Source organism: Neltuma alba, unplaced genomic scaffold, assembly GCF_004799145.2.
Source record: "Neltuma alba isolate B1F8T4 unplaced genomic scaffold, ASM479914v2 tig00010885_pilon, whole genome shotgun sequence".
Taxonomy (NCBI): Eukaryota; Viridiplantae; Streptophyta; class Magnoliopsida; order Fabales; family Fabaceae; genus Neltuma; species Neltuma alba.
Genome location: NW_021635673.1, coordinates 360,418 through 370,801, shown reverse-complemented (window position 1 = coordinate 370,801; position 10,384 = coordinate 360,418). Strand labels below are relative to the sequence as shown.

General features: G+C 31.7%; 2 protein-coding genes across 2 annotated transcripts; both read right to left on the bottom strand.

Moving 5' to 3' along the window:
- Positions 1-1,497: 1,497 nt before the first annotated feature.
- Positions 1,498-3,265, bottom strand: LOC114759710 (protein RESTRICTED TEV MOVEMENT 3-like). The gene is made up of 3 exons (XM_028948932.1): positions 3,141-3,265; positions 2,367-2,527; positions 1,498-2,219 (listed from the first exon to the last, which is right to left on the bottom strand). The coding sequence occupies exons 1-3, from the start codon at positions 3,263-3,265 to the stop codon at positions 1,498-1,500; spliced, it is 1,008 nt and encodes a 335-aa protein (XP_028804765.1).
- A 1,139-nt stretch (positions 3,266-4,404) lies between these two features.
- On the bottom strand, positions 4,405-6,328 carry LOC114759698 (MATH domain and coiled-coil domain-containing protein At3g58200-like). The gene is made up of 3 exons (XM_028948921.1): positions 6,151-6,328; positions 5,768-5,931; positions 4,405-5,283 (listed from the first exon to the last, which is right to left on the bottom strand). The coding sequence occupies exons 1-3, from the start codon at positions 6,273-6,275 to the stop codon at positions 4,733-4,735; spliced, it is 840 nt and encodes a 279-aa protein (XP_028804754.1). The 5' UTR covers positions 6,276-6,328; the 3' UTR covers positions 4,405-4,732.
- Positions 6,329-10,384: the final 4,056 nt, after the last annotated feature.

Genomic DNA, 10,384 nt, shown 5'->3' with positions numbered 1-10,384 from the left:
TCTTTAAAGGAATTAGACAAATAGATTTAATACGAATCAGGTTATTCTTACTACAGAAGTTAAACCCTTAATCTGACCGTTGGATTTAATTTCCTATCTATCATGTTATTATCCTCCAAATTATAGCTCAATCTAACAGTGAACAGACTTAAAAATACTAATTTAGTATTTAGGACTCTATTTGCTAAATCTAAAAAAATAAGTTAAAAACCTATCTAATAACTTGTAACTCGGAGATCCAAATAATGATCCGACCATTGAAATTAATGATTTGGATGTCCCAAATAGGTTGACCAAATTTTAGTAAGATCCAACGGTTAATAAAATCAAAACTAGCACTTTTCTGAGACTATCTCAGATATGTGCGGAAATTATTTACTCACTTCAAGCTCCACCCACTATCTCCTATATATAGGCTTCTCAAGTTCTTTTACTCTAATGATTAGTCGACGTGAGACTTCTATACCATAGTATAATTTTTTAGAATATCATCCACACACACATTCACACACACTCACCCACAAAAACATTATTAAAATAATAATAATTTACATATATCTAAATTTTTATTAACTTAATACTAAAATATATTTATTTATAAATTTAATTAAATACTAGATATAAAAATAAGAATGTTACATATTCTAGATAATATCTAGTGGTTGATAACTATCACTTACATGACCAAGAAAATATATAACACTTTCATTAGTAACGGTTATGAATCGTCGTCTATTGCTAAATTCAACCGATATCTATTACCATTTACTGTAGTAGTATAACTTTAAAAATTATATTTTTAATCTTTTAACTCTAAAATTGATAATATAAAATGATGATATTGAGATCTTAAATGCTATTTAAAACATTTTCAAATACTAATATATTAAGTGTAATTTTCAAAACAACCATGATTGATACAAAAAATTATCATTTAAGACCAACAATTTTAGGATCAACAGATTGAAAATATATATTTTTTAAAGTTAACAGACTAAAAGGAAATACCATTTTGTATGTACTTATAGTTTTTTTTTTCCAATTTTTTATTTGATACCTGTGTATTTTTGTTCTCCTAATTAAACATTATAATTTTGTTCTGTTAGCATAATTAGCTTTTGCATGGGGGCTAACAATACTAATAGAGCAAACTTACAGAAGTTAATGATGCTAATAGAGTAAAATTAAAATGTTTAATTAAAAGAAAAGAAAGCACTGTATTAAAAATCAAGGAAAACTATATATATATCTGTAAAATGGTTTTCCCTGGACTAAAGGTGGAACCTTATATAGAGTTAAAGGATTAAATGTATCATTTTGCCTTGACTTTATTTTACTTTAATTCTTAATCTTTATATTTAAAATCAAGACAAATTTGTAATGCAAAATTAATTATTAAAATTTTATGGTATTTCACATTAAAAATCAAATAACAACACTGTACTATTCTTACATATAGGATGCATTTAATCTGGTACATTATTTCTATTTATAGGCTTACGGTTTGCCATATCCAATTTTTGCATCTAAATCCTTCTCTTCAAAGTCTTGTTCTGCATTCACCAATTCTTTTCTTGCCATCTCAACCCTTTGTTCTGTACTTGCTAGTTTTTCCTTTATCGTTTTCAATTCTGCCTCTACAACCACCAAATTTTGCTTCAACTTTTTCACTTTCTCTGCCTTCTCATCATATCCTTTCATATTAACAGCAGATTTAACAAGAGGCTCCAGCCAACTCAAGTCTAATCTACTCATCTCAAGCTCCTCCCACACTTGTCGAAGCTTCTCACATGCTTCCTCATTCATATCTTTCCACTTCTTACCCTTCAGAAATTGCAAAACTCGACCCAATGCAGTAAATACCCACTCTGTAAACTTACGACTTTTGTTCTTCTGACAGTCCATCAATGAAGGATGCCACGAACAAACTTCCTCTAGCAACGGAACAAATTTTTTCTCTATTTTTCCCAAATCTTTGAAATCAACAACATCATCATCCTTTGACTCAACGTCTTTGGGTTCTTTAGATAAGGAAGGATGTGTTGGGCGACTTGTTGGCTCTATGCCTTCAAATGTCACCGAGAATAATTCAACTTCAACAATACACTTATCATTCAAAATATATCCACTAGTTGGGTCTCCAAGTTCACTCAGGGGCATAAAAATTTTGTAACCCCAGCTATAACTATCTGCACAGAACTTGTCTGGTACATCTGCGTCTGCATTATTATTAAATCGAATCACCCAAATATAATTTCCCTTTTTCAAATTGAGAAAAAGCATCTTCAAGTTAAAAATGACACTACCGAATCAAAAACAATATTTTTTAATGGAATCGTAATTAACGAATGTGCAAGAAATAATACCTCCTTTTGTTAGAGATTTTGTCCTGGAAACTTGGTTGACGACGGTTAAGCTGAAGGCTGCAAGTATACTCCACCCTTGACGCAAACTTGAAGCATCGGCTACTTCCAAATATATGGCGAATGACTTCCCATCTATTTTTCCTCTATATATAAGAAGCCTCCTACGATAATCATATTATTAATATGTTTACCACATATTTGATATTATATATAAAATTAATGTGCATCCAGCATCTTAAATTAGTTTGCAGATGTGTTCAGTATCTAAAGTATTTTGTGGTGGTCCAACATTTTGAAGTAATTTTTTAGGTTCATCTAGTATCCTACAGTATTATTTTGTAGTGAAGTATTTTTTTTCTTAAGGCATGTTGAACACCCTAAGAAATATTTTTCAAAAAATAGTACTTGATAATGCTTGATATATATTTATTTAACAGATCTTTTGAGGAGTTGATGACAAAATTAAAATTGCTGATGAAATACTACTTTAAAAGCACAATTGCTTTTTGGAAAAAATTAATTGTTCAAGAGTAAAATTAAACTACAAAATATCTTAAGATGTTCAGTGCACTTGAAAAAATATTTTAGGATATTGAATGAGCCAAAAACAATTATAAGACTGGAAAAAGAAAGAAAGAAAGAAAGAACAAACACAAAACAGTTGAAAATGGAGAAGAGCTTTTGAACGAAACTAGAAAAGGAATGATATAAAATAATATAATTAAGTTACCAAGCACAATTCCTGGTCCAAATTAAGGGAGCAAAATTAATTACCAAGCACAGTCACCGACGGCGAAAATCTCAGAATAGTGAGGGGCATTGATCTTCAATGAGCTGAAGTTTGAAATTGTCCATGCTACTTTCTTGCATGTTAAATCCTTCGGTTCCTGATTCTTCATAGTACAATCAACCTGCTACGTCTTTATGTTTACCTAAACACAATCAAAGCCTAAAAACCAACAACGCAATTGGGTTGGGTCAAATGTACAATAAAAACCATAAGCCACTTAACTTAACCTAAAAGTAGACCAAATTAATTGGAAACTTATCACAAGAGAAAGTAATTCACAAGCGATCAGATGAATAGGATTTAAACTAACACGTCAAAGCCAGCAACGAATATGGCAAAAGAAAAATGAATAGAAAGCCGAAGGAAGAGGAATTATAAAGGAAAAGAGAAGACAAACGGAACATAAGAAGCATGAAAAGGGATACATGCCTTTCTTGTTGCAGACAGGGGAGGGATTCCAAGATGCCATTATTTTTTAGAATCAGAAATTCCAATGCCAAAGTAGTTCATTGACTTGCATAACCCGAGATTCTACCAAGCATAAAGCACGAAGTTTACAAAAGAAAAAAAAAAGGCAAAAATAAGTTCTATCAAATGAAAAAAAGCAAGTGATAATGCATCTCCTTTTTTTTTTTTTTTTCACCGCTTTAGAATGTGACTATATGTTTCTTGGAACCATAATGCACCCAATGTGATTGTCCAAAAAATCGGTTATTGCAGAAAAATTATTGATTCTACGTGAACCTACTATTTTAATTTGAAAGGCAAATAAAAATGTTTCCACTGCCATTTCCCTTATAATTGCACTTAAGCCAACAATCATAGGATTACGGATTTTCATAACTTGAATATATAATTCTATATATTCATAGGTTTGAAGAAATTAGTGATGAAAATATAAATAGGATTTTATATGAAACTCAGATCAAATGCCATTTTTAAATTTATTATAACTTTTCATTTTTCTTTAAATACATTAAATGCATTTATATTTTGTGAATGCAAAATAGATTAATTAATCAAGTCTTTCATAAATGAGCTCACTTCTAAATCTTTTTTTTGTTGTTGCTCTATATATAAACAAGATAGATATACATGTTTTTGTGCATTGAATTGGTTTTGTCGAACTGTTTATAACCGTTAAAAAGAATAAATTATCATAATTTTCATAATTTATATGAGATATATAATGTTGACGGCATATTGATGTATTGTTTTAAAAGAATATCGTATATTTTTGCTTACACTTTAAGTTACAGGGAGACCCACACAGATATAAAAAGGGTGTACCTAATGAATTTCACATAAATAAAAACACATATAATAGTCTTGTGAATCAATATCCTTTTTTTCTTTCCCCCCAAATTATTCATTGTACATAGGACTAGGAGGTTTTCCATATCCAATGTCTGCATCCAAATCCTTCTCTTCAAAGCTCTCTCCGACACTCATCAATTCCTTCCTTATCCTCTCAACATTTTGTTCTGTGTCCACTAACTTGTCTTGTGTCTTGTTCATTTCTATCTCTAAGACAGACAACTCTTGCTTCAACCTTTTCACTTTCTTTGCCTTCTCCTCATATCCTCTCATATTTAAAGCAGATTTCACTATAGGCTCGAGCCAACTCAACTCTAGCTAGTCTACTCATCTCAATTTCATCCCACAAATACTGAAGCTGCTCACATGCCTCGTCGTTCATATCTTTCCACTTCTTGTTCTTGAGAAATTGTAGAACTCGACCCAATGCAGTAAATGCCCACTCTGTAAACCTACGGCTTTTGTTCTTCTTACAGTCCAATAATAAAGGATGCGACGAACAAACTTCCTCTAGCAGTGGAACGAACGATTTCTCTATTCGTCCCAAATCCTTGAAATCAACAAAATCATCATCATCATCCTTTGGATCTGCTGGAGTTTCTTTGACTTGCTTGAATAAAGAAGGATAAGCAGGGTGACTTGTAGGCTTATTAATGCCTTCAGATTTTACAGAATAGATTTCAACTTCAACAGTACATTCATCCTTTGAAATGTACCCACTAGATGGGTCTTCAAGTGTACTCAAAGGCATAAAAGATAAATAACCCCAACCCAATCCTTTTGCATCAAACTTGGATGGTATACCTTCATCTGCATTCAATCAAATCACCAAAACGTGAATTTAAAGGACCACAAAACCAATATATCTTCACGCCTTCACTTGATAAAGCATGCTTCGTTGACACTAAAAATATATAAATAAATTAATAAATAAAGCACACTTTGCCATCTATGGCTGGCTCAGGTGGTAAGAATGAAGTGGGGTGTGAATATAAGTCAATCTCTCCTTATATGTAATGAAAACAAAAATAAAGCATGCTTAATTTTAATTTGGACCAAACAAGATTAAGTGAATCTAGCGGAGGGTATTAGGATTCGACTTTGAGCCGTCCCATGTTTGTCCAAATATATAGTTTACTTATCACGTCCGATCATAATAATTTATTTACTATTCAGATTATATGAGAAGAAAAACCCCATTAAAGTTCGAATAAAGGACCTTAAAAATGATACAACCTAACCGTCGACAGTTTTGACATTTTATAATAACAGTTAATAAAACATGAAGCAATACCTGGTCCTCTTTTAATTGAATTTTCCCTGGAAACTTGATGGACCACAGTTATGGCGTATTCTACGTATATACACCATCCTTGAGGCAAACTCAGATCATCAGCCACACGCAAATATATAGCCAGAGACTTCCCATCTTGTCTTCCTCTGTATAAAGCAACTTTCCTATATCAATTCTCCCAATACACCACAAGCAATGTTTGAATTTAGAAATACTATTTCATCGATGGAACCAAAAACAAATATGAAAACTGAAAAGTGGAGGCAAAAAACAAAAAAAAAAAACAGAGAGAGGGGGGGCGGGGGAGGAGTTGTTACATTTATAAAAGAAGAGATTTTGAAGAACTTGAGAGATGAAAAATAGACAAGATAGATTTCAATTACCAAGCACGATCGCCTATAGTGAAAACCTCAGAATAGTATGGTGTATTGGTCTTCAATTTACTGAAGTTTTTAATTGTCCACGCTATTTTCTTGCATGATATATCCTTCGGTTCCTGATTCTTCATCGCACAATCTCCTTTTGATATCTATATATATATTTAATCAACTACTTGAAACTCACTAAGACGTAAGACAAGAATGCACTTGAAGCTTCGAATATAGGAACCTATAATAAGATATAATTAACGTGAAACCAAACCTATAATAACAGTGGGCGAGGGATACACAGGGAATGAAGCTAACAGCCTTTAGAGGCAGATACTAATTGCAGCAAGACTAATGTATGCAAAGGCGCACGAAGAAGATTATTTATTATAAATTAAAGGAAAGCAGAAGGAAACCGAAATGAAGATCAAAAGGAAGAGACTCCAATATTACTATTCTTGGGGATTGGATAATTCCAAATGCAGAGTAGGCGCTAGGTAATTCTTTACCCATACCCAAATTCTTTATTCACTTTTGCATGGCACAAGATTCGGCTATATATCGATCCCAAAGCAATGTTTAATTTTCTTAAATTCGGAGTCCCTTGCTAGATATTGTACTTGAATTTTTTTTTATCTGAAAGTCGCAGATAATTTTCCTAATAAAAAAAAATCGATTTTGATCATTTTCCATATAACACATACTCCCTTTTAAATGTTTTAAATTTGTAATAGGTTCTCCAATGTTTCAAAGATATGTTACCCACATTATATAATACATGGCGGCAATAATATAGTCAAACAACATAACATTAATCCTAGTGAGGAAGACAAATTAAGGAATCTTGATTCATGATGCCTAGGATGTTTTAATTAAGGAATCTTGTTCAAAGGTTTTCTAACGGAAACTCGTTTGGGGAAGTCAGAACCTAGACGCAAGCTTTCAGTTTGTGGTGTATCCCAAGGAAAGATTGGCCATAAAAAATAGGTTACATAACTAGATAGATAGAGATTTGTTTGCAACCAACATGAGGGAAATTGCTAACCTATTATTTCATCGTTGCTTTTACAAAAATGTCTAAATTAAAAAAGATGTTCTTAAGGATTACAGAATTTATATGTCATCCCTTGCTGTTGGATTATGCCCACAGATCTTTTTTTGTTTTTTTGGGTAACATTTATCATGGCCGCTCTTTATAATTGGAGATGATTAACAAAATCATATTGATCAAAAAGTTGTTAAAATTAGTTTGAACCAATAAATATGCAAAAAAAAAAAAACAATTTATTTTCCAAAAATGCCCTTATTCATGGAAAATGTGAGTGGAAGAGAGAATGATTAGGGGAAAAAAATGAAAGAGAATAAGCGAGAGAAAAAAAAGATGAGAGACAGGTAATTAATTGAGGGTAAATATTAAAAAAAATGCATTAAATCTCCGAAGCATCTCTTGTAAAAAAAAAAAAAAAAGCTTTTTTAAAGAAGTGTCTCTTATAAATAGCAATAAAGGCAGTATTACTTAGATTCATTGTATTTGTATTACCTAGGTTCATTTATTTAATATTTATATTATCTATAAGTTCCATTGGGTTGTATGTATTTCCCCAGTTTGGCTCCTCAAGGAATAGAACATATCTTTCATAATTTTTTTATCTTTATTTTCTTCGCGGTTATTTTCTAATAATGTAGCTAGGGATATACCTGATTAATAATAATAATAATAATAATAATAATAATAATAATAATAATAATAATAATAATAATAATGTTGTTGTCGTTGTCATCGTCGTCATTGTCATTGTTGTTGCTGTTGTCATTGCCATTGTCATTTTTGTCGTCGTCGTCATTGTTGTTGTCATTTTGGTTGTTTCATCATTGTTATTGTTGTTGTTGTTGTCGTCGTCATCGTTGTTGTTGTCATCATCATTGTTGTCGTCGTCATCGTTGCTATTGTTGTTGTTGTTGTCGTTGTTGTTGTGTTGTTGTCGTCATCGTCATTGTTGTTGTTGTTGTTGTTGTTGTTGTCGTCGTCGTCGTCATCGTCGTTGTTGTTGACTTAATTCTGTATTAACTAATTAATTGCTTTTTAATGATTATACTTTTATGGGAAAATTTCAACTAAGGACCGTAGTTGGCAATTAATTTCAGACAGCTCCTAAAAAATTCTAAAATTTCAAGTATGCGTTGATTAAGTGCTTATCTATGAATGCATTATTTTTATATTTCAATTTTGTACTCCACTGTGTCCCTTATTTGATAATTCTTAATGTTGTGCAATAAAAAGAACTCAGTTCCTTGAGGTTAGACTTGCTATGATGGCTCGTTACGCATGCAAGAACTACACGGTTGGTAGCTGTTATATAACTACTTGCAAAGATACAAACACAACCAAGAGAAAATTGAAGAAGGATCTGTCAGCTCAAGATGTCTTTTATATTAGCAAAGGATGTGTCAACTTTTGTGAATAAGGATTACCCACAATTTTATTTCTAGTGCAATGAACTATATATTGTGTTTATTACATGTTTAGTAATGATAATATATTTCCCCCCACAAATTTCATACTTTGAGTGTAAATATTGACTATGGGAATTAAGGAATTTGCAACAATAATAGCTAAGTTTACAACAGGGGCTTGTGTTTTTGCAAGTGATTTTTTTTTTCAAATATAACTGAACCATCATGCTAGAATCTGTCAATTGTGTTCATGATTGGGTTTAGACAATTTGCAAAAGCGTTGGGAAATTTAAAATAGGAACTCACGTATTAGCAAGTGGACTTACATAGTTGGCAACAGGAGTTAGGGAATGTGCTAAAATGATATGTGCATTGCAACAGGAATTAGAGAATTTGCAAAATCAATACATTAATTGATAACAAAAATACATCTATTCACAAATAAACGAAGTCTTTTATACATTTACAGCATTACTAGCTAATTTTAGCGCAGAACTTGGGATAGCTTATCATTACGTACCGTCATGAAATATTTCAACTATCAATTCACTATACAAAAAAGATTACAACCCATCACCAAATATGCCCACTTACTCTTGTGCACTATTCAACTGTGACGCTTATCTCAAGTCTTTCTCATTGTTGCAAACATAAACATGCCAACTGTTATCATTGTACTTAATTAATTGTCCTGCTTCAATAGCATTCATAAGGTCTAAAAATATTTTCCTATTCAAACTAACTATATACTTCATTTTATACTGACCACTACCTGGCCAAGCATCATTTGCTACTATGCTTTGTAGTTCTTCATATATCATCCCTTTTCTGATCAATCTTCTATTTATAATACTCCCTTCATATACCAATTTTCCTTCTAAGGTCTTCACAAATTCCTCTTCCACATGGAAGATGCAAAATAATTGTTTCCCGCTACCATTAGCCATTTATAATCCGTTACTGCGCATCATTCAACTATAAATTTCAACCAATTTTCTATAATAATACACAGTATACGTTAACAATAGGAATTTGCTGTTTTACAACATAAATACTGGTTTTCATAACATTAAATTGACATTTTCCTGCACAATTCTAATTTGCAAGTTTACAATCCGAATACATATTTTCACAATTGCAAGTTACAATTTCTCTGCACATTTAACTTTCATATCGCCCATTTAAGCACATTCAACCATTTTCCTTTCAGTTCTCCCTCCCTAAGTTCCTTCAACATGTATTACAGTCAGTGTTCACCCATTTTCACCCACTTTTCAAAAATCACTAACACCTCATGTTTATTAATTTTAAAGAAGAAGAAGATAACAATCGCTCTCTAAGCTTAAAAGCTATATCAGATTTTTTTTCTCCCTCACTACCTACTTACCTATGCATTTAAACACTCATTTCTACTATTCGACTATCACAACCTAATTAGGAAAGTTATGGCCTAACATAAATTGGCAATAGTGGACTTCTTCAAAACCATTCTTGGACGAATTCATAGACAATTGACTTTTGAAAATGTTATAATGGAAAAGACTGATTCATCATTTGGTATATCTTGCTTATATAATTTTTTTTTCCCAAAGTACAGTTTTGTATTTTGACGCTTAATTAGGAAAGTTAAAGGAGATCTACGCAAGCATAAAAGCATATAGAATGTTACATTTTCAAATAATATTATAATAAGAGTGCACTGATCTTGATGATGCATATCAAGGATCCATATGTTCCATCATGTATATATCCATACATATATTAGACTATGCCTTTCCGTACCCAATTTCTGCAT